The sequence below is a fragment of the Microtus oregoni genome, unplaced genomic scaffold, assembly GCF_018167655.1.
Source record: "Microtus oregoni isolate MIOR12 unplaced genomic scaffold, Mior012 000005F_ref0000423, whole genome shotgun sequence".
In the NCBI taxonomy this organism is placed as follows: Eukaryota; Metazoa; Chordata; class Mammalia; order Rodentia; family Cricetidae; genus Microtus; species Microtus oregoni.
Genome location: NW_024543064.1, coordinates 39,431,927 through 39,456,980, shown reverse-complemented (window position 1 = coordinate 39,456,980; position 25,054 = coordinate 39,431,927). Strand labels below are relative to the sequence as shown.

The window sequence follows — 25,054 nt, the reverse complement described above, 5'->3', positions numbered from 1 at the left end:
CTTGAGTTTTGTGCATGGTGATAGATATGGGTCTATTTTCATTCTTCTACAGGTTGACAACCAGTTATGCCAGCAACATTTGTTAAAAATGCTTTCTTTCTTCCATTGTATACTTTTGGCTCCTTTATCAAAAATGAGGTGTTCATAGGTTTGTGGGTTAAAATTCGGGTCTTCTATACGATTCCATTGGTCGACTTCTCTGTTTTTATGCCAGTACCACACTGTTTTCATCACTGTAGCTCTGTAATAGAGTTTGAAGTCAGGGATGGTAATGCCTCCAGACAATCCTTTATTGTATAGGATTGTTTTGTGAACCTGATAGAAGAGAAAGTGGGAAGTACCCTACAGGAGATGGGCACAGGAGATCGCTTCCTATGTGTAACCCCAACAGCACAGACTTTAAGGGCAACATTGAATAAATGGGACCTACTAAAACTGAGAAGCTTCTGTAAAGCAAAGGACACTGTCACCAAGACAAATAGGCAACCTACTGACTGGGAGAAGATCTTCACCAACCCCGCAACAGACAAAGGTCTGATCTCCAAAATATATAGAGAACTCAGGAAACTAGACTTTAAAATGCTAATTAACCCAATTAAAATATGGGGCACTGAACTGAACAGAGAATTCTCAGCAGAGGAAGTTCAAATGGCCAAAAGACACTTAAGGTCATGCTCAACCTCCTTAGCAATCAGGGAAATGCAAATCAAAACAACTTTGAGATATCATCTTACACCTGTCAGAATGGCTAAAATAAAAAACTCCAATGATAGCCTTTGCTGGAGAGGCTGTGGAGGAAGGGGAACACTCATCCATTGCTGGTGGGAATGCAATCTGGTGCAACCACTTTGGAAATCGGTGTTTCGGTTTCTCAGGAAATTCGGGATCAACTTACCCCTGGACCCAGCAATACCACTCCTGGGAATATACCCAAGAGATGCCCTATCACATGACAAGAGCATTTGTTCAACTATGTTCATAGCAGTATTATTTGTAATAGCCAGAACCTGGAAACAACCTAGATGCCCTTCAATGGAAGAATGGATGAAGAAAGTGTGGAATATCTACACATTAGAGTACTATGCTGCGTTAAAAAACAATGACTTCTCAAATTTTGCATGCAAATGGATGGAAACAGAAAACACTATCCTGAGTGAGGTATCCCAGAGCCAAAAAGATGAACATGGGATGTACTCACTCATAATTGGTTTCTAGCCATAAACAAGGGTCACGGAGTCTACACTTGGTGATCCCAAAGAAGCTAAGTAAGAAGAACCTTCATCTGGTGATGGATGGAGACAGAGACAGAGACCCACACTGGAGCACTGGACTGAGCTCCCAAGGTCCCAATGAGGAGCAGAAGGAGGGAGAACATGAGCAAGGAAGTTGGGACCACGAGGGGAGCACCCACCCACTGAGACAGTGGAGCTGATCTATTGGGAGCTCACCAAGGCCAGCTGGACTGTGACTGAAAAAGCATGGGATAAAACTGGACTCTCTGAGCATGGCGAACAATGAGGGCTGATGAGAAGAACCCAAGGACAATGGCACGGGGATTTGAACCTACGTAATGTGCTGGCTTTGTGGGAGCCTAGCCAGTTTGGATGTTCACCTTCCTAGAAATGCACGGAGGAGGGAGGACCTAGGACTTACCACAGGGCAGGGAAATCTGACTGCTCTTTGGGCTGGAGAGGGAGGGGGAGAGGAGTGGGGGGAGGGGGAGAAGGGTGGGAGGAGGGGGAGGGAAATGGGAGGCTGGGAGGAGGAGGAAATTTGTTTTTTTTTTCTCTTTTCTCAATAAAAAAAAAGTTAAAAAAAAAGAAAATGCTATCAATAATAAACACTAATAAATTTAAAGTTTACTTAAAATACAGAAATATCCCCCCCCCCCCCCGAAAATGATTTCTACAAAGCGAATGAAGAAGTGACAGAACCTGCTGGTCAGCGCTCCAACAGGGAATGTTCCCGAGTCCTGCGGACTTTCTGATTGAAATGCGGCTAGTACCAGCCCCACAAAAGCGAAGGGCGACGACTCTTGTCTGCCGCGGGAAAGGCGGTATGATCAGAAACTGAGTGGCTGCGATGGACAGACTAAGACTATGTTCCGCAGAATGGTTAAAACCGCACGAAGATTGTGCTGAGCCTGTCTGCAGGTCTATGAGAGCACTGGCGAGTAAGAGCCCTGTGAACCGGAGGCTAAGAGAAAGGAATCCAGTTCTAAGATGACTTTGTTAGGAAGACAATAAAATCAGGAGCTTTTACTCAAAATAAGAAGAAAGGGAATTAAAAAAGAAAGAAGTCACAGAAAACCCAAGGGAACACAAGTTCATTACATTGACTCAACAGTTACAAACTTCCCCCAAAGAAACTGATGGTCCCCAAAAGGTTACAATTTCTACTGTATACCCATGCTAGCATTTCTTATCTTATACAAGTTCTTCCAGAGAACAGAAAGACATTGCTGGCGGTTCCTCCAAACACATTTTCTTCTTTGTGGATAAAACTAGTCTGTCTCAGCTTCCCATACCATTAGGTGAAACAGTATGACAGAGTTCTGACCAATGGAAGCAGAGGGCAATGATGTCATAAAAACCTTCTGCAGCTCCTTCTTGGTGACTGTTGTGGACAAGGTGATCTCCAAGGGAACCGTGGAAGTTGCAGGTCGATAGCACCTCCATCAGTCTACCGGATCTGACCACCATCATAGGGAAATTCAGCCTCCCAAAATCTCATATTCTGTGCAGGGGCATGTTCTGTGTTTTTCAATATAGAATATAGAGAAACAGTTGAAAGTCAGTAAATGGAAATGATACATTTTGAAACAACCTATGGGCAACAAGAAGTTTTAAGGAGGGCTGGAGAGATGGCTCAGAGGTTAAGAGCACTGCCTGTTCTTCCAAAGGTCCTGAGTTCAATTCCCAGCAACCACTTGGTGGCTCACAACCATATATAATGAGATCTGATGCCCTCTTCTGGTCTGGTGGCATCCATGCAGATAGAACACTGTATCCATAATAAATAAATAAATCTTTTTTTTAAAAAAAAAAAGAAAGAAATTTTAAGGAGACAGAGAAAATATTTTTTTTAAAGATTTATTTATTTATTATGTATACAACATTCCTGCAATGTATGTTTGTATGCCAGAAGAGGGCACCAGATCTCATTATAGATGGTTGTGAGCCACCATGTGGTTGCTGGGAATTGAACTCAGGACCTCTGGAAGAGCAATCAGTGCTCTTAACCTCTGAGCCATCTCTCCAGCCCCCCAGAGAAAATATTTTTAATGAATAAAGAAAATATGATGTCAAGTCTGGTGGTGGTGGTACGTACCTTTAATCCCAGTACTCAGGAGGTGGAGGCAGACAGGTCTCTGTGAATTGTACACCAGCCTGGTCTACAAAGTGCAGCCAGGATGTTACACAGAAAAACCCTGTCTCCAAAACCAAAAAAAAAAAAAAAAAAAAAAAAAAAAAAAAAGGTATCTTTCCATTAGTATATTTTATGGGGAAAAAGATTAGACTTTTATTCTTGGTGAATTATAGAACCCATAGTCTAATAATTTATGTGAGACAAACTCGAAAAATAAACCATTAGTTCTTTGGTGACATCTGCTTTGCCTGTTTTTTTTTTTTTTCTCCCTTCCTTTTTCTTTTTGAGATAGGCTTTCTCTGTGTAGTCCTGGCTGTCCTGGAACTTGCTCTGTAGAACAGGCTGGCCTTGAACTCAGAGATCTGCCTGCCTCTGCCTCCTGAGTCCTGTGATCAAAGTTGTGCACCACCACCACCCAGCCGCCTTTGCCTGTTTTTTAAGTGAATGAACTCAAATGAATTACATAACCACTCAGTGAGCCCCTTCTGCTATTCCCTGTGAATATTCCTGTGACTATAAAGTTTTCAATGCCATCTACTTACTATTTCTAATTTCAGAATTATCGCATGCTCTCAAATTATGTGCCTCCGTTTGCATCTGAAAATGCTATCAGTCTCTTCTTTTCTTTTCTTTCTTTACTTTTTGAGATAGTGTCTCACTGTGAAACTCTAGTTGGCTTGGAACTCTTTCTATGTGAACCAGGCTGGCCTCAGAATCACAGAGATCTACTTGGACACCAGAGTGGTAGGACTAAAGGTGTTTTCCATCAAGCCTGGTTAGAAATATTTTTAAAGTAATTTTTTCAAAATTATGTGACTATTCATGGGCCATAATTTATATATGTGTACTGTGGAGGCCCAAAAATGTGAGCCTACTTCCATCTTGTCTGATGGTCTGAGAGTTTGGAGGTTGCTCAAAATGGTTGACAAGCATAGCTGCAGGTACCAACTCAGGGTGTGATTACCTGGTTCTTTTGACATTAAGATGGCTCATACAAGGAGATCCATTCCATCTTGACAGATGGTCAGGATATGCAAATGTACTTCTGTTCCTTCTTTTGTAATTATGAATTCCTGGGAAGTGACTGCCTTCAGGATACTTGGTCTAGGGTAACTTTACTGTCTAAACAACAAAATGCTAATGACTTGATGTCTCACAAGTGTTAAAGCAATTAACTGTTTTAGTTGTCCTTTGAATCATGTTAAAGAAGTCTTTTGTTGCCTTCTTCCCCTTTTGTATTAGGGTATAAAAGCATACGGAAAATTAAACACGGATGATTTCAATATTCACTGGAATGCCCTCCTAGTACTATTCTATGGTTTCTGCTTTATTATTTTTCATGCGTCTTTGTATTCTTTACTTATATTTCTAAATCCCACAGCCCTACCCCGGCAAGAGATGTTTTTGCTGAGGCTGCTTCTTGACAGCATACCATGTGTATGTGCTGTGGGACAATGGTCTTGTACCCTGTAAAGATTTCTGTATTTAATAAAATGATGGGCATTTTAATTTGGTTTGATCTGACCTAATTGGATTTCTTTGTGCCAGCAGAGCCACCTGTCTTAGGATTTTTTCCTAACAAGCTTTACTGGTTTAATAAAATGCCGACTGGCCAGTAGCCAGGCAGGAAGTATAGGCGGGGTGACCAGAGGCTCAGTCTACAGCTGTCATCTAGACACAGAGGAAGCAAGATGAGAATGCTTTGCTGATAAAAGGTACCAAGCCCACGTGGCTAACACAGACAAGAACTATGGGCTAATACAAGTTAAAAGAGTTAATAAGAAGCCTGAGCTAATAGGCCAACCAGTTTACAATTAATGTGGACCTCTGTGTGTTTCTTTGGGACTGAATGGCTACGGGACTGGACAGAAACCTCTGTCAACATGTGTGCAGGTGCTTACAAGCCAGATAAGGGTGTCAGATTGATTTCCCTGGAGCTGGAGTTACAGGTGGCTGTAGGCCATAGGGTGTAGGTGCTGGGAAATCTAGGTTCTCTTGCAAAAGTAGCAAGTGTTCTCACCTCATCTTTCCAGACCCCCAATTCTACAAATCTTATAGTTACATTAGCTGGGTAAACTTATCCTCAAATTATTATAGAAGTAGATATCTGAACCTTCCTTCCCTCTTAAAACAATTCTTCAATAACTTGGGGACAACTGCCTGAACTTATAGGCAACACTAAGATTTTTATAGGGGATGCATCTTTCCAGTTCACCAAACTGTTCCTCAATAAAATTCTTCATGAGGAATGAGTAAAATAATTTTTGAACAAGAAGAATGTGTTGTCTGAACATGATGGTCCAGGCCTTTAGTCCTTTAGATGTAGTCAGAACTCTTTGAGTTCAAGGCCAGCCTTGTCTACATGGTGAATTTCAGGTGAGCCAGGACTACATAGTGAGACCCTGTCTTCAAAGGAGAAGTGGAAGAGGTGGTCAGCATGTTTCCTTCCACATTTTGCCTTGTAGGAGACTGAGAGTGAAGTTTTACTTTAAACATCTGTAGAATTTTCTGTTTTATAAATTGTTATGCCAATTATTCATCTTGAGTTCTTACTGTATTTTTAAATGTCTTCTTTAAGTTTGGTTACATTCCAGATATAAGAAGTATTGGTGAGTGGGGAGATGGCTCAGTCAGTAAAGTGCTCATTACATAGGGCAGAAAGGCCTGGGTTTGGAGTCCAGCAACCATGAAAGCAGAGTTCTACAATATGTACATGTCATTTCAGCATTGTGGTGGCAGAGACGGGCTCCCTGGGCTTGTTGGCCAGTCAGGTTAGCCAGCAAACGAGCTCTGGGTTTAGTGAGAGACCATACTTCAAAAATTCATGTGGGTAGTAACTGAGGAAGACTCTTCACATCAACATCTGACCTCTGCATGTGTGCATGCACACACACACACACATGCACACACACACATGCATACACACACGCATGCACACACATGTGTACGCACACACATGCGCGCACACACGCATGCACACACACACACATGCACACACACACACATGCATACACACACGCATGCACACACATGCGTATGCACACACACGCGCACACACACACATGCATATGCACACACACACACTTGTGCATATACACCTAGAATCACATATGCACACATACAACCACGCAAAAAAAATGTCATATGTGTTAAAGACAATGTGCTACCTTCACCATCATAAACCAGAAGGAAGAGCTCAATATTTATTATGACCAAATTAACATTTCTAGTTACAGAAAATACTATCCATTTTCCAAATGGACCATGTAGCAGTTTCTTTCTTTAGACCCATGCTTTCAATTCTAAGCTGCACAGCTAACTCATCCTAAGGCATCAATTTGGACATGGCATTGCATTTTAGTACAAGCAAGTCTTGTAACAGATGTCAAGACCTAACAATAACTCTTTGCCATAAAATGAAAGTCCAGACCCACACTGGAGCACTGGACTGAGCTCCCAAGGTCCCAATGAGGAGCAGAAGGATGGAGAACATGAGCAAAGAAGTCGGGACCACGAGGGGTGCACCCACCCACTGAGACAGTGGGGCTGATCTATTGGGAGCTCACCAAGGCCAGCTGGACTGTGACTGAAAAAGCATGGGATAAAACTGGACTCTCTGAACATGGCGAACAATGAGGGCTGATGAGAAGCCAAGGACAATGGCATGGGGTTTTGATCCTGCTTAATGTGCTGGCTTGGTGGGAGCCTAGCCAGTTTGGATGTTCACCTTCCTAGATATGGACGGAGGAGGGAGGACCTAGGACTTATCACAGGGCAGAAAACCCTGACTGCTCTTTGGACTGGAGAGGGAGGGGGAGAGGAGTGGGGGGAGGGGGAGAAGGGTGGGAGGAGGGGGAGAAGGGTGGGAGGAGGGGGAGAAGGGTGGGAGGAGGGGGAAGGAAATGGGAGGCTGGGAGGAGGTGGAAACTTGTTTTTTTTTTTCTCCTTTTCTCAATAAAAAAAATAAAAAATAAAAAAAAATAAATAAAAATAAAAAAAAATGAAAGTCCAGGCAAAGACACTATATTCCATGTTCAATAACCAAACACTAGCTGCAATAAACAAAACTACAAAGAGAAAGTCCTCTGGTCAAAAGAAAATGTAGCGGTCATTGAAGCGCCTCCAGAGACTCATTTCTTCCCCCCAGAAGAGGCAAATATTAGTGGAATAGGTACTGGACTGCATTCTGACTCTGCATCTTGACATCTACCTTGGGGAGATGCTTAGACCTAATGAGTTAAAATAATTAAATCTTGAAAGAGCTATTAAATATTTGCTATTAATCCAGTGAGAATAAAACCCAACTTTCTTAATTCTCAAAGTAGAACACCCACTTTATTACCTGTGCATGTTCCATGTAAAATATACTGAGTTCCTTTGAGAAATAAGTGACTTTGTATCCTTGCCAGATCCTTGCCTTAAACGGATGGCTATCCGACCCTTTGAAGTCAGTGCGGGCAAATGAAATCTGAAGTGTTAACTGCGCAGTAAGTAAATATTACAAGCAGTAAACGACCCTCTAGAAAGCGCATTAGTATGACAATAGATTTCTCTTTCTAAAGAAATGACTCTGGGGGTGGGGAGAAGATGGTAGATTAGAGATGCCAGAACTTTCCTAGGTCTCCAGAATCTGAAATAAAATCTCAGGTACGCGACTGCGGCGAGGCAAGGGTGGCGTGGAAAGAGGCAGGACGGAAGGAAACAACAGACAGAGACAGGTGAAATCCAGACCTGCTGGCCCCCGCAGCACGGAAGTGGGGAAGTGAGGGGAGCAGATAAACCTCCCTAGGCTCCACAGGGGCACAAGCCAAACAGCTCTGCAGAAACGCAGGTCAAGAAAGGACATCGACCAGGTGCAGCAAGCTCTGGAGAGGGAGGCCCTGCATCTCCCAGTTTTGCCCACTACTGCCCTGGAAGGCGATCATTCTTACACTCCTGGCTTTTGGTCAGGGAAAGCAGAAGGACAATAGTTCCGGACCCCCAGCTAAAGGAGTGAGCACTTGGAGCCTGGATGCAACCAGTACTCTGATTTACACCTCCCTTTCCTCCCAGGCAGATCTACTTGGGCTGAAAATGTGAGTCTTTCTGAAGAGGGAAACTAGGGGTGATTATGTCAGGGCAACTTTTGTTCAAGTTGTGGCAGAAGGAGAGATGATGGCCGCGGGGACTGCATGGGGCTAGGGCCCACAAATTACTCTTGACCCTCTGGCATAGATGGGACCGCCTTGCTACTTTCTATATTCTCAGAGGGCCCGAGAGACTTGGTGGAAGGAGCTGCTGCTCTGGGCTTTCTGGGGCCAAACACATTCTGGCTGGTGGGAGGGAGCATCCAGGAGGGCCTGGGCAATGTGAGCTTTAGTCTCAGCTGGTGGGAGCGGAGAGGAGCCACTGTTTGCCCTGTTTCGGCAGGACCGCACACGGAGAAACACTCAGGAATTTAGCCTAGACACTGGCACCGGTGGCATGACCCTGCAGCAGGCCAGGGCTTTCCCTGCAAATATTCCTTAGTGGCGTGATCCATTTGGATGGACATCAGAGAGAAAACAGCTGCCCGCTCTGACTCCCAGTAAAGTGCTTAAGGACAGGACTGGGGTGGAGGTGGAGACAAAACGTTTCTTCAGCAAAGAAGAAATAATGACTTTTGTGTTTTCTTTCTGTCTAAATTTGTTTTCTTTCTCATTATTTCTACCATCATCCCACATGTTTGTCTCTTTATCTTTTTTGTTATATCCATTTGTTTTATTTAAAATTATTTTTAGATTTACTATAGCGTAGGAGCGTTTTTGCCTGCATGTATATATATATGTGCACCATGTCCGTGTCTAGTGCCAGGGAAAGTTCAAAGAGGATTTCAAATGCCCTGGGACTGAAGGAACAGGAGGTTTTGAGCGGCCGCGTGGGTGCTGGGAACCAAACTTGGCTCCTCTGAAAGAAAACAAGAGCTCTCAAGCACGCTGTCGATTCTCCAGCTCTACATTCCATTATTTTATTCCTGAGGGGTGGGCGAAGGGTTCAGGCGCATGCCGTGGCGTGTGGAGTATGTGTGGCGGTCAGGGGACTGGTGTGGGAGGTCCTTCTGTCTATGTGTTGCTTTTATTGGTTAATGAATAAAGAGCTGCTTTGAGCCTATGGCAGCGAAGAACAGAACTTAGGTTGATAGGGAAAGCTAGGGTGTTTGCTGGGAAAAAGAAGGGCAGAGTTAGACACCATGGAGCCGCTGCCAGAGATAGCCGTGCTGAAACTTTCCTGGTAGGCCATGACCTCATGGTGATATACAGATTCATAGAAATGGGTTAAATTAATATGTAAGAGTTAGCCAATAAGAAGCTAGAGCTAATGGGCCAAGCAGTGATTTAATTAATACAGTTTCTGTGTGATTATTTTGGGGCTGAGCAACGGGGAACTAACTAGCCGCTTCCTCCAACAGGGGACAGCTTGCAGAAGTCAGTTCTTACCTTCTACCACATGGTTCCTGGGTATTTAACCAAGGCTGGCAGGCTTGGCAGCAAGCACCTTTACCTACTAAGCCATCTCGCTGGTCCCCTCTTTCTTGTTTCTCTTCTCTTTCCCAGCATCTGTTCTTATTAATTATTAACATCTTTAGTTTGAATATTTTTTAAACATTTTGTTTATAAGTATTCTAACTCTTTTCTAACCTTACTGGGGATGAAGTTCATGTTTCTATTTTTTTTTTTTTTACTACTTTTAACTATCTAGTTTGCTTTTGAATTAGTTTTTATTGCTGATGTGTGCTTTCTTTCCTCTGAGTTGCTGTGAGGATTGTGACTCCAAGAAAATGCTGCCCACTAAGGAGACCCTCCTAAAATAAACTGATATCATCCCACAGATGGAACCACAATGTGAGATGCAAGGAATGCAAAAGGTAAAGAAATAGGACGCCTCCACAACTTCAGTAACCAAATTTAAAAAGACACGTTGAACATTTACACAATGGAGTACTACTCAGTGGTTAAAGAAAAAGACATCTTAAAATTTGCAGGCAGTTGGATAGATCTAGAAAAAAAACCATATTGAGTGAGGTAACACAGAATCAGAAAGACAAATATAGTATGTACTCACTCATAAGTGGCTTTTAGATATAAAGCAAAGAAAAACCAGCCTACAGTCCACAACCGCAGAGAACCTAGACAACAAAGGGGACCCTAAGAAAGACATACATGGATCTATATAGGAAGGAGAAAATGACAAGATCTCATGAGTAAATTTGGAGCATGGGGGTCATGGGAGAGGGTAGAATAGGAGAAGGGAGGGATGGAGGGGAGAAAAAAGGATAGCTCAATAAAAACAATAAAAACTGTATTATGCAATATTTTGTGGGTCATGTTTAAGATGTATAATACAATGTTGTAATATATGTACATATTGAGAAAAAATTATCACAATTAAAGTCAATTAACATTTCCACTCATTCATTCTTCATATATGAATAATGTATAATAGAAAACCTCACACATGTCATTGTAACAGCTTTAAAGTACAATAAACTTTAATGATTTGAGGGAAAAAAGAGATGTTGAAATGGTTGGACAAAACAAAGTCTAGATTTTAAAATAATGAAAGGCTATCTCAAAGAGTATTCAAACAGGCAGATAAATGAGGTAAGGAAGTCTACTTAAGAGTTAAATTAGGCTGGGGCTGGGGAGATGGCTCATCAGTTAAGAGCACTAGCCATTCTTTCAGAGGACCCAGGTTCAATTCCCAGCACACATAGCATCACACAATCATCTAACTCCTGTTCCAGGAGATCCAGTGTCCTCTTCTGGCCTCCATGGGCACTTCAAGAGCATTGCACATTGTGCAGACAAAATACCCAAACATGTAAAAATAATAAACAATAGATAAATTAATTAAAAAAAGAGTTAGATGAGAGGTAATTGTCTTAGTTAGGTGTCTGTTGCTGCAATGAAACACCATAACCAAAAAGCAGGTTGGGGAGGAAAGGGTTTATTTGGATTACACTTTCAAAACATAGTCAGAACAAGAACTCAAGCAGGCCTGGAACCTGGTGGCAGGAGCTGATGCAGAGGCCATGGAAGGGTGCTGCTTACTGACTTGCTCATCATGACTTGCTCAGACTACCTTCTTATAGAACCCAGAACCGTTAGCCCATGGCACTGCCCACCACGGGCTGGGCTCTCCCACATTGATCCCTAATTGAGAAAATGCCTTACAGCTGGATCTCATGGAGGCTTTTCCTCAACTGAGGCTCCATCCTCTCTTATGCTTGCTTGTGTCAAGCTGACACACAGAACCAGCCAGTACAGTGGCAAGATGCTCTGACAGGCAAAGATTCTTGCCTCATGTATGCCCCTCCACATCATACACACACACACAATGATAATGTTTTTCTTTTAAGAGCCAGATGAGAAATCCAACAACATGGATGAGCAGTTCAGTAAGGAATCTGAGATTCTGGGGAACCCCTTCTAAAAATTTTAGAAATAAAAATTCAACAAATTAAAAATTTAAAGGGACAGTAGAGATCACAACATATCATATTAAGATGAAGAAAGAATAACAAGGGTTGAAGAAAAGATCAGATAGTTCAGACAGCAATACAAAGAAAAACAATTATACAACAACTTTCAAGAAATCATGGACACTAACCTAGGAACCTATGAAGTAGAAACAGGAGTAATATAAATCCTAAGGGCAAGAAAATCTTTTCAATGTAATTATAGCAGAAATTTCCCCAAATCTAGGAAAGGACATGGTTATCCAAGTACATGAGACATTTAGAATCCTAAACAGATATAACTAGAAAATAACTTCATGTCACATTTTAGCTAAGCTACCAAGAGTACAGAGCAAAGAAATTCTATTGATAAAAATAACTTAAAAATGCCAAATAACCTATAAAAGGAAAATTCATCAGAATTACAGGAGACTCCCAGAAAAAATCCTAAAAGTCATAAAAAATATAATAATAGTTTAAGCACAAAAAGTAAACAATTATGAACAAAAGTTACTATATCCAGTGAAGTTATTCTTCAAGTCAACAGAAAAGTAAAGAACTCCTAGGATAATCACAAAATAAATCAATTAATGATATTGCAGAAGATATGTAAAAGAATTCACACAGATGAAGAAGAGAGACAGTCACAAGCAGGTGGCTTCCCTAAAGAATAAATTTCACAAGAAAAAAGTATGAACAACTTGGAACTATGAAATAACCGAATTAGAAAGTTCAACACAGTAACAGGAAATTCCTAAGGCAAGTAAGGAAGAAAAGAACAAAGTGTTTTTTTCTTAAAGCTCCCATATGATTGCAAAGGGGAGACTTTTTATGATTTATTTATTTTTATTTTATGTGCATTGGTGTGAAGGTGTCAGATCCCCTGGAACTGGATTTTCAGACAGTTGTGAGCTGCCATGTGGGTGCTGGGAATCAAACCCAGGTCCTCTGGAAGAGCAGTCAGTGCTCTTAATCGCTGAGCCATTTCTCCAGCCCCCAGAACAAAGTGTTTGAATCAAGCAGAAAACAACAACAAAACACTCTGCACACTTACAGAAATTAGCAAGCCTCTCAATGGCAACTTAAATCTAAACAGCCTTTACTCTCCACTAAATGACACAGACTGAGTAAATGGATTAGAAAACAAGGGCCAGTTGTTATTTGTTGGCAAGAAATGTATTTCACTATTTGGCACTGTTTTGGGAGGTTTAGGGAGTGTGGTCTTGCTGGAGGAAGTACATCACTTGGGGGCAGGATTTGAAGTTTCATAGCCTTGAATCATCATGGTTGGTGGTGTGAGCTCTCGGATCTTAGCTTCCTGCTCCAGCAGCTACGTCTGCTGCCTGCTGCCATGCCATGTTGTCTTTGCCATTATGGACCCCAAGTCTTCTGGGATGGTAAGTCCGAACAGACTCCTCTTCTATATGTTATTGTGGGCATGATGTTTTATCGCAGCAATAGAGAAAGAGTAACTAACACACAGACAGGGGAATGATAAGGGTGGAGCCTGGTGCACTGAAGACCAGTCTAACTGAGAAAAAAACAACACCATAATCTTACTTCAACCTAGTCCCTCCTGAACACTGCAAACACTTCTGTTGAGAAAAGAAAGGTGATCTAAATAAAAACCAAATTACATCAATGATCAAACTCCAGATGCACAATCACAACACAAAAACACAAGAAGCACGAAAAAACAAATCTCTCTCAAAATTGAGCTATCCAACAGTAATGGCTCCCAAGAGAATGACATAAACAAAATCCCTGACTACAAATCCGAACGAATGGTTATGTGTTCAAAGAAACCAGAGCACACAAATAAACTCCTAAATTAATTCTGTGAGAATACAAACAGCTGAACCAAATAAGAAAGTATTTATAATTCAGAAAGGAGATAGAAATATTGAAGAAAACCAAACTGAAGAGCTCAGTGGAAAGATTCACCAATAGACCAGTTCTGGAGGCCGCCCTCAGTGTGGGATTTGTATTGGGAATAGTAGACTCAAGGTCTCTTCCTCTGGGGCTACTGCAGCCTGCCACCTATCCAGCTTCTTCCAGATTCTATTTCCCATCCCTCTTAAATGTCCTTTTCTCTAGGTCTGCCAGACTCTGTCTCCGGCCTAGAATTGAGATCCTTCTGCCTTAGCTTCTTTTGGATGCAGCAGAAGGACGAATGCTCTTTTCATATCCATTCTGTTAGCCTGTGACTCTTTAATAGGCTAATTGAATCCATCGATATTAAGAGATATTAATGACCAATGATTTTAAATTCCTAATATTATTTGGTTTTGTTGTTTTTGGTGTGTGTGTGTGTGTGTGTGTGTGTGTGTGTGTGTGTTTCCCTTCTTTGGGATTTGCTGGTGTGGGATTACCTATTGCCTGAGTTTGTGTGGGCACAGCTAACTTCGTTGAGTTGGAGTTTTCCTTCTAGTACTTTCTGTAGAGCTGGATTTGTGGATAGGTGTTGTTTAGATCTGGCTTTGTCATGGAATATCTTGTTTTCTCCGTCTGTGGTTATTGAAAGTTTTGGTGGATATAGTAGTTTGGGATGGCATCCGTGTTCTCTTAGTGTCTGCAAACATCTGTCTTATATATTACTTGGCCTTTTTCCTTTGAAGCTCTTAATATTCTTTCTTTTCTTTTTCTTTCTTTTTTTTTTTTTTTTTTTTTTTTTTTTTTTTTTTTTTTTGGTTTTTGTCGAGACAAGGTTTCTCTGTAGCTTTGGTGCCTGTCCTGGAACTAGCTCTGGCCTCACAGAGATCTGCCTGCCTCTGCCTCCCAAGTGCTGGGATTGAAAGCATGCACCACCACTGCCTGCCTCAATATTCTTTCTTTAAAGTGGTAGTTTAATTGTGTTTTAATAATAAAGCTTGCCTGAAGATCAGAGTGCAGAGTTAAGCCAGTAGAGGCCAGGGAGTGGTGGCATACACCTTTAATCCCAGTACTCAAGGCCATTCTGGGCTACACAAGATTGACTCTGTATAAAAAGAGAAAGAGAACTCACACGCCAGCACTAGGGAGATGGAGACAGGAGAGATATGGTTGAACAGAGAGAGGAATATAAGGCAGGAGGAGCCAGGAGCTCATGGCAGTCTGAGGTCTGGTGGAAAGCATTGCAGTCTGCAGTCAGGCTGAGGTTAGGATTGCCCCTTTGTTTGTCTGAGTCTTGGTAGAGGTAAGAACTTTCTAGTGGCTTGGCTGCTTTGCTTTTCTGATCTTCAGCTTGGACTCTAATATCTGTCTCTGGGTTTTTATTAGTCATGCTACATTTCTTTATTCTGAATGTTTAGTTGTTGTTGTTTGTTTTTTTTTTTTTTTGGTTTTTCGAGACAGGGTTTCTCTGTGGTTTTGGAGCCTGTCCTGGAACTAGCTCTTGTAGACCAGGCTGGTCTTGAATTCACAGAGATCTGCCTGCCTCTGCCTCCCGAGTGCTGGGATTAAAGGCGTGCGCCACCACCACCTGGCTAGTTTTTGATTATTATATGGTGAGAGGACTTTCTTTTTCTGTCCAGTCTATTTGGAGTTCTGTAAGCTTCTTGTATCTTCCTAGGCATGTCCTTCTTTTGGTTAGGAAAGTTTTCTTCTATGATTTTGTTGAATATATTTTCTGTGCCTTTGAGCTGGGATTCTTCTCCTTCTTCTATCCCCATTATTCTTAAGATTGGTCTTTTCATGGTGTTCCAGATTTCCTGGATATTTTGTGTTAAGACTTTGTTGGGTTTAACATTTTCTTTGACCAATGAATCTATTTCCTCTATTGTATCTTCAATGCCTGAGATTCTCTCTTCCATCTCTTGTATCCTGTTGGTGATGCTTGCATCTATAGTCCCTGTTTGTTTACCCAGATTTTCCATTTCCAGAATTCTCTCAGTTTTTGTTTTCTTTATTGCCTCTTTTTCAATTTTCAAGTCTTGGACTGTTTCCTTCACTTGTTTGATTTTTTTTTCTTGGCTTTCCTTAAGGGATTTGTTGATTTCTTCCAATTTTTTGTTTGTCTTTTCCTTGATTTCCTTAAGGAAATTTTTCATTTCCTCTTTTAGGGCCTCTATCATCTTCATAAAGTTATTTTAAGGTTGTTTTCTTCTGCTTCATCTGTGTTGGGATACTCAGGTCTCCCTGTTGTAGAATCACTATGTTCTAGCGGTACCATACTGCTCTTTATGTTGTTGAATGTATTCTTACACTTCGTCAACATCTGGGTTTGGGGTAGTTATAGGTACAGATGTTGATTCTTCCTCCAATTGGTGCAGGTGGAACCTGTGTCTCCGGAGGCCTCTGCTGGGGTCTTCCTCCAATCAGTGCATGTGCTCACCTCAACTTTTCAAGTGCTAGAGTTATCAATATGTTCTGATTTACTTCTAGCAGGACCTTAAGCAAAGTATACTTTAGTAAGGTCCATTGTTTAAATTAAAATTTATCAAATACTCTGAGAGTTCAAAGGCAATAGGTACATATTTATGATTGATTGCTTTACTATAATCACCTTAATAAGTATGATCATGAATCAAGTATGATCATGAATCTAATACTTTATAGTGTTGAAATGCTAATAAATAGAAAAACCAATTAAAACATTTCCAAGGCAGTGGCTGCAGAGATGGCTCAGTGCTTAAGAGTGCTTGCTGCTCTTTCAGAGGACCCAGGTTTAGTTCCCAGCACCTACACAGCTGCTTACAACTGTCTATAACTCCAGTTCTAGGGATCCAACACCCCCTTCTTCATGCATCTCTAAGCACATGGTACACATACATACCTATAAGTATGTAAGTATATACTCATCCACCTATGCATATACCTATAAGTATGTAAGTATATACTCATGCACCTAAAATAAGATAAATATTTATTTTTTAACTAAAAGTACGTATTTCCAAGGGAGACTAGAATCTTTAGTGGTGAGAATTTAGCAAAATGAAAGCAGCGTTAGTACTGTGTTCTACTGCTTCATTTCCCCCTCAGAACTAGAGAGCGAAGACTAATAAGCATATTCAAAGTGATAAGGAACTTACACGAACATATATGTAACCAGTAAACTATTTAATAGACATACTGTGTAAGAAGGGGAATGGCAAGAGACAAAAAAGAAAGGAAACAGAAAGAATATGTTGTACAACTTGAAAACATACCGTTTCCGATGGCCCTCCAGCTCACCTCATCTTTTTAGATCCAGAGGGCAGAGAGCAGAACTGGAGGGTAGCTCACCACTGTTTCGAGATAGCAAGGTGGGGCTGGAGGCATGGCTCAGTGGTTAAAAGCACTGGCTGCTCTTTCAGAGGACCCTGGCTCCATTCCTGTCACCTGTATGGTGGCTCGCAGCTGTCTGTAACTCCAATCCCAGGGACCCACACCCTCTTTTAGCCTCGGTGGGTACCATACATACACATGGCACCCAGACACACATGCAGGCAAAACTCCCACACACATAAGATAAAAATAAATAGATCTTTGGGAAAAGGGAAGGTTATGGCTGTGTGCCAAAGGAAACATTTTTTATATGGAAGGGGAGTGGGATAATTGTTAATTTATCCCATAAAGAAGTCTCTGCAAGACCTGCATCGGAGCACTGGACTGAGCTGCCAAAGTCCAGTTGAAGAGTGGGAGGAATGAGAATATGAGCAGAGAGGTCACGACCATGATGGGGACACCCACTGAAACAGTCTACCTGAGCTAATGGGAGCTCACCAACTCCAGCTGAACTGGGAAGGAACCAGAATAGGACCAAACTAGTCCCTCTGAATGTGGTTGACAGTTGCATGGGGCAGACTGAGAGGCCACTAGCATTGGCACCAGGATTTATCCCTACTGCATGTATTGGTTTTTTGGGATCCTATTCTCTTTGGATGGATACCTTGCTCAGCCTAGATATAGTAGGGAGGGCCTCGGACCTTCCACGAAGCAATGTGCTTTACCTTCTCTGAGGATTGGCAGGGGTGGGGTGGGAGTGTGTGTGGAGGGAATGGGAGGAGGGGAAGGAGTGGGAACTTGGATTGGTATTTTTTAAAAATCTAATAAATTAAAAAAAGAAGTCTCTGCAGTGCCTGAGGTACGTGAGGTCAACAATGAAGAGAATCCTGGTACATAGTTTCAGTGGTACAGTATTACTGATTACTGCCCATTACACAGGCTACGTGGTCTTGATTCAGCATGATGTTTTCTACAGGTTTGTTGTGTATGGCCTTTCTTATGTTGAGGTGTTTTCCCAATATTCTGGGTCTCTTCGGGACTTTTATCGTGATGGAGGGATGTTGTATTTTGTGAAAGGCTTTTCTTGCATCCATTAAGACGATGGTGAGACTTCTGTCCTTCAGCCCACTCATCTGATTTGCAGATGTCAAGTCATCCCTGTCTGCAGAGATGGGAAAGGGAGTTCCGAGCAAACGAAACTAGGAAATAAGCAGGCATCGCTTTTCTGCTCTCTGTCAACATAGACTTCAAGCCAAAAGTTCTCAGAAGAGAAAAAGGTCATCCAAAGTAGGGAACAACCCGTCAAGAGGACATTACAGTTCTAAATATGTATGCCCTGAACATGGCTGCATCCAATTTTATAAGACAGACACTACTAATATAAAGTTACAGATTAACCCCAACACAGCAATAATGATGACTTTAATACTCCACTGTTCTCCCCTTCCCCCTTTCCCTACGTTCCCTCCCCTCCTCCCCAGCCCCTCCCCATCCCTGTCTCTCTGCCTGTCTCTGTCTCCGTCTCTCTTCAGCAGGCTCTGGCTATGTAGTCAAGGCTGAGCTTAAACTGGAAACGCTCTGGCCCAGGTGGCTCAACTTTTCAGTTGGGTTACTGTTTACTGAATGGTATCCTTCTAAAATGCCTTCCACCCGGTCCTCCTTCGTGAAAGAGCGCCTGTTTTTAAGGTTGTGGTCAAACGCTACCTTCTCTACAAAGCTACCCCAGTTTAAACAGTTGGAATTAATTCAGCCTCTCCCCTTCCCATCTCTACAGCTTATCTCAGGCGCCATCAGCCTATCTCTGAGTACCAGCTCCTCACAGAATCACAGAAAACCAGAACAGGAACCTGAAAGGCCCTGGCAGCGTGAGAGGCAGTCTGGTCGCTTCTCCCTTAATTCCAGCTGGCCTCCTCCCAAAACCTCCTATATAAACACACAATCTAAAACTCACGGCACAGCTTGCTCGGTGTTCTGGGCTTCAGGGAGAATCCACAAAACCTCGCAGCAGTCGGAATGTTTACTCTTACACTCCCTTCCCGTGAGGAAATGAGGAGTTTTCCCAGCCGTGATGATCTCGCCCGCTAGTGGTAAAGGTGTTCCGAGGTGCGGCTCTGTGTCCTCCACGGTGTCCAGATTGCACCGGAAATGCTGTGTTCAAGGAAAAACAAAATCCCCTCAAGTATAGGAGGAGGCTAGCGTGAATGTGTGCGTGCTAAAGCAGAGTGAGCCGGCGATGGGTTTGCTATTTATTCGAAAGCAAGCGAGACAAGGACCATTTTAGCACTGAAAAGGATTTAAAATGTACCCTGCGGAGAAGCCTGTGAGCCTGGTCACAAGGCAGATGAGTGTTATTGACAGAAGTTTAACCTTTACTGTAAGAGCTGATTTAATTTTTTTCTTAAAGTTACATTTGTGTGTGTGTGTGTGTGTGTGTGTGTGTGTGTGTGTGTGAGGGGGTGGTCAGTGCATGCTTTAGCGCAGAGGTGGAGGTCAGAGGACCACCTGTAGGGGTCTGTTCTCTTCACCATGAAGGTCCTGGGTATCAGATTCAAGTCATCTGGCTCAGAAGCAAGTGCTTTTCTCTGCAGAGGCATCTCACTAGGGTTTGTTGGTTTTGTTTTGTTTTTGTTTTAATATTCAAAAATAAAATAAAAAATATACGAGAAAAAAAATAAAATTATTTCTTCCTTAGGGCAGGAGAGTCGGTAAAGACTGTGGTTTGACGTCTTTAGGAAACCGTAGTGTACTTGTCGTGGAAACTGTAATTTGACGTGGTGAAGGGGAAACAGTTACAGATATTCCACAATATGATGCCGAAAGGACGACGTGGATGAATCCCACAACGAGAGTCCCTTGCAAGCTGCTTGCTCAAACTCTTACTTCAAGGAGTCTCTACCATTTACAGCCCTGTCAGGAATCATTGAGTCTACCTGAAAGGAGTTTGGGCAGGAGGAAACACTTCCATCACTTATTATTGTTCTCACGGTGCTCTGGGCTAGGAACAGGAAAGTAATGTCTCTAGAAACCTAGGTGTGTGAGCTAGCTCTAGTCACTGTCACAGATACTCGAGAGGAAGGAATTGAGGGGGGACTGTGTTTTCACCTCATTTCAGGGTCCTTGAGTCACTGGGGCCATGGCTGTAGCCCTGCACCCCTCCAGGGCATCAAGGCACCAGGATGTGGCAGAATGAAACTGCCCAGTGGGTGGGAGTGAGGTGGGTGAGGTGGGGAGAGGGAAAGAGGGGGTGGTATTTTCACGTAAATGCAATGCCAGCTTATATTATTTGAATCTGATATAATAACTTGAATATGATGCTGACCGTAGAGATTTATACCTGTGTATTTTGTTTAATTTTCAATTAAAATCCAGGCATCTCTTTTCGAAACTCCACCAGTTATCAGTTTCAACATTTCACAGGCAACTTCTGATTCTTTTCCAGCGTTTTGGCTTTAACAACTATGTTAGGTAGCTAGTTGGAGCGCTTACAAAATGTTCTGGAGTCCGTCACACGGCTGAGGTTCAGTCTCATTCTCTGCTGGTTGAAAATCAGGTTCAAAGGCATAAGGCTTGTAGTGTTGCCTGAATAAACTCTGAAGGTGCTGCTTTCTTTCAGTCTCTAAAATAAGTTGAGTAACCATCCCAATGAACTTACTTTATCCCTGAGTTCTTTTCCTACTAACAAGCAAGTCTGCATCCTGTGTAATTTGACTCGAGTTTTTTTGATGTTTTGTCCATAGAGGTCAAGAGGACTGAAGGACATTCAGTAATATTTGCATTTTGGAAGTCAACTTTGGTAATTTTATTTTTCTGTGACAATTTGTCAGGCGTTTCTTCCGTTAAGCTACTTACAGGGCTCGGGGGCAGAGGGCTGGCTTGGTGCTGGATGAGAAGGGTCCCTTGCAAAGCTGTGTGTGTTGGAGAGGATCCCCAGCCCTTGGTGCCAGTGAGGGGTGACTGGATCATTACGCTTCTGTCTTCACCAGTGATTTAATCCATTGATGATCTATTCATGAATTCTTAGCTAAATGGACTGCAGTGGAGGAAGCAGGTCACCAGGGTGTGTTCCCCTGATGCTTCCCCTGCCTCCCTGCCTCCTTCTTCTGTGGCTTCCCAGTGTCCTGCGTCAGGATGCTTGGGCCCATAAGTCACAGTGCTAAGGAGTGGCAGAGTGACCACAGACCGACATCTCTGAAGCAGACAGCCAAACTAAGTCTTCCTTCTTTTAAATAAATCTCCCAGGGGCTTTGTCTCAGCAGAAGCAGCAACAGCGACAAATTGACGATGAATACACTCGTGCAGGTGGGACCTTGGGTGACCATGGCGCGACTCCCATCACCTCAGACGGTAAAGACCACAGCCCTTCATGACATGTTTATATAAAACACTGCGAGCTACCCCCTTTATTTCCCCGTTTAACACGTAAAACGGTTTTGAGGGAAGTGACTGGGTAGATCATAAGTTTTTAATGCTCTCAAACACCCCTGAATTTGAGTTAAAAAAATGTTAGCTGAAAACAAAGCTATTTATTTTTCACTGTAGGTTTGAAATAATTGTTTCTGACATTCTGGAAAAATTGGCTCCGTGAGTGAAGACAGTTGGTGCCAAGCCTGATGAGTCCAGTCTTTGGAAGTGGTGAAAGGAAGAGCCTAATCCCACAAGCTGCCTCTGATCGCCAAGCGTGTCTGTGGTATGCTCACACACCTGCCCTCTGACCTCCACACGTGTCTGTGGTATGCTCACACACCTGCACTCAGGGAAAAGAAATACACGTGATAAAGAAAAGAGTCGGCTAAATTTAATGTTGAGAAATTTGTGGATCCCTTTTTATTTGTTAAGACTTTTCTAAACACATCCACAAGGTCATACTGTCGATATCTGTTAAAGTATGTTCAGCAGATATTGTTGTCAACCACCTTCTTTTACAAAGTCATTATTAATTTTTTTAAGACAGGGTCTCTCTACATAGCCCCGACTTTCCTGGAACTCACTCTAGTCTAGACTGACCAGGCTGAGCCTTGAACTCTGGATCATCCTGCATCCACCCAGAAACTGCTGTGGTTGCAGGCACACATGACACTGTTTTGTAACATGTAATTTGATAACTTTATGTTCCGTCACTTTTTATATTACCTTTTTTATGATTAAAGGAGAATTAAGATTTTTATTTGTTTATTTTCTGTAAATATGCATTTGTTTGTTTGTTTGTTTGTTTGAGACAGGTCTTCCTTCCCAGAGCAGGCTTGCCTTTCATGCTCCTGCCTCAGCCTCCTGAGAGATGGGATCACAGGAGTTCATCATTCCATCTGGCTCTGGAAACAGATGTTTTCATTGGTATTTTTTTTTGTTTGCTTTCCAGTTTCTAAACTATTTCTAGGGAAAGGTTTTGTTAACAATTCTTTACTTTATCTCATATTTTGTGTTCCAATCCCCACCTGTTCTAATAAAATCGTCTCCCAACCTTTAAAGAATTTAATCTTCGAAGAGTGGTCTGCTTTGAATAGTAGCTAACCAACATATAAGTAATTCAGCTTAACTCTGATTATTAGTCCCTTTTATTTGTTATGAAAAGTATTATAAAACAGAACCAGAACATAACAAAGTTGATGTTTTAAATCATCTTGCTTTCAATACTAAATAATAATTATTATATTATTTATTTGAATTTTTAAAAATTTATTTATTTATTATGTATACAATGGTCTGCCTGCATGTGTCCCTGCAGACAGAAGTTGGTACCAGATCTTATTACCGGTGGTTGTGAGCCACCATATGGTTGCTGGAAATTGAACTCAGGACCTCTAGAAGAGTAGTCAATGCTCTTAACCACTGAGCCATCTCTCCAGCCCTTGAATTTTTTAAATTTTTTTTTTATTTTGTTTTATGCGTGTGGGTGTTTTGCCTGCATGTGAATCTGTGTACCACATGTGTACTTCTGTTTGAAGCCAGAAGAGGGTGTCGGACTCCCTGGAGTTACAAACTATACTGAGCCACGGTAGGCACTCTGTATTGTACCTGAGTCTTAACTATGAACAAGAAATAGACATGAAATCAGACTGTCAGGCTGGAGAGAGGCTCAGCAGTTAAGAGCACTGGCTGCTCTTCCAGAGGACCTGGTTAGTGCTATCAACCATTGAACCATCTCTCCAGTTCTCCTCCATTTGAAAATTATTTATTTATATAAGTAAAAAATGATTAAAATTTATATATATATATGTATATATATTTCTGCATATATGTATTTGCATCACATGCCAACAGAGGCCAGAAGAGTCAGATCCCCTGCATGATTGTGAGCTACCATGTGAGCTTTGGGAACTCACTCTGGTCCTATGGAAGAGCAGCATGTGTTCTTAATGGATGATCCATCTCTCTACACCTCTTTTTTTTTTTTTTTTTTTAGATACAGTCTCACTATGGAGCCATGACTATCCTGGATCTTGCTATGTAGGTGAGGCCAGCCTCAAACTATAGAGATCCTCTTGCTTCTGGGTTGCTGGGATTAAAGGTGTACACCACTGTGCCCAGTTATTATTTTTCTTAATCTGAAGAAATAGTAAAAATATTGGGAAAAAATCTAAACCATGTATAAGGAAATTAACTACATGTAAAATTTATCTTTTTTACGAAAGCCTGATTCTGTTAGCTTAATTAGGGAAAGGTTGCAAAACACCATCTCCTCAAATGGAAGTCATGTGAGTCCTTGCTAAGTCGTGCTGTCTGAGGGGTTGGTGGGATGGTGTGCATGAGGAGCTGAGGAGCGCTGTGCATGCTGGTGCCCCGAAACCGTAGCCCCCTCTCCTTCCTGTGCTGGTCTTTCTCCTCCCTCCCTCCCTCCCTCCTTCCCTCCCTCCTTCCCTCCCTCCCTCCTTCCCTCCCTTCTTCCCTCCCTCCCTCCCTCTCTCCCTCCTTCCCTCCCTCCTTCCCTCCCTCTCTCCCTCCTTCCCTTCCTTCCTTCCTAACACAGTTTCTCTATATAACAGGCCTGGCTGTCCTGAGACTCGTTCTGTGGACCAGGCTGGCCTCACTGCCTGCCTCTGCCTCCCAAATGCTGGGATTGAAGGGGTGTGCTCCACCACCTCCTGGCCTACATTTTTCTTTTTCTTTTTTTTTTTTTTTTTGCATTTTACTCTCAAACATCTATATAACACAAAATAAAGAGTGAAAAGTTATCTCCCCAAATTACTGCTTGCACATACACACCTGCGCATGCATACACACACACACACACACACACACACACACGCACACACACACACACATACACACACACACACACACATGCACACACATACACACACACATACACACACACACATGCACACACACACACACATACACACACACACATACACACACACATACACACACACATACACACACACATACACACACACACACACACACACACACACACACACTTCTTTCTCCACTGTACAGTCTGCTCTGCCTTCTTCCAAACCGATTCTACTTTATTAGACACCCCCTATGCTTAGGTACCGTTTCCCCTGGAAGTGTTTGTTCTCGACTCTCAAGCTCAGCAGTGGTCACCTTCTATTTACTTCTTCCAGACCCTGGGCCGCCTCTATCATAATAACAACATATATTTGCTATGGTTTGAATGGACCCCACCTCCAATCTCACATGTCTGAAATTCAGCCCCTACCTGGTGCTTCTGTTTCCAGAAGGGCGCAGACATCTTTGGCCTGTGTGTGGCCTGGCAGAAATGAGCTCCCGGAGTGGGCCTCTAAAGCCCTACCTGCTTCTGCTCCCAGCTCCACCATCTTGCTTCATCTGCTAAGATGTGAGAGCTGCCATCCTGTGCGCCCATGTTACAGACGAGCTCTCAGTGCTGTGCCCCCCTCACCAGGGTGGACTGTGCCCCCCTCACCAGGGTGGACTGTGCCCCCCTCACCAGGGTGGACTGTGCCCCCCTCACCAGGGTGGACTGTGCCCCCCTCACCAGGGTGGACTGTGCCCCCCTCACCAGGGTGGACTGTGCCCCCCTCACCAGGGTGGACTGTGCCC

The 25,054-nt window shown here is 42.6% G+C and overlaps 1 protein-coding gene across 1 annotated transcript in view; it reads right to left on the bottom strand.

Annotated features, from left to right (window-relative positions):
* The window catches only part of CUNH1orf185 (chromosome unknown C1orf185 homolog), a 36,555-nt gene extending 11,830 nt beyond the window's left edge, over positions 1-24,725 (bottom strand). Inside the window, 3 exon segments of the mRNA XM_041651143.1 lie at positions 18,643-18,746; positions 18,981-19,177; positions 24,693-24,725. Coding sequence (XP_041507077.1) covers positions 18,643-18,746; positions 18,981-19,177; positions 24,693-24,725 — 334 coding nt within the window.
* Between the last annotated feature and the right edge of the window lie 329 nt (positions 24,726-25,054).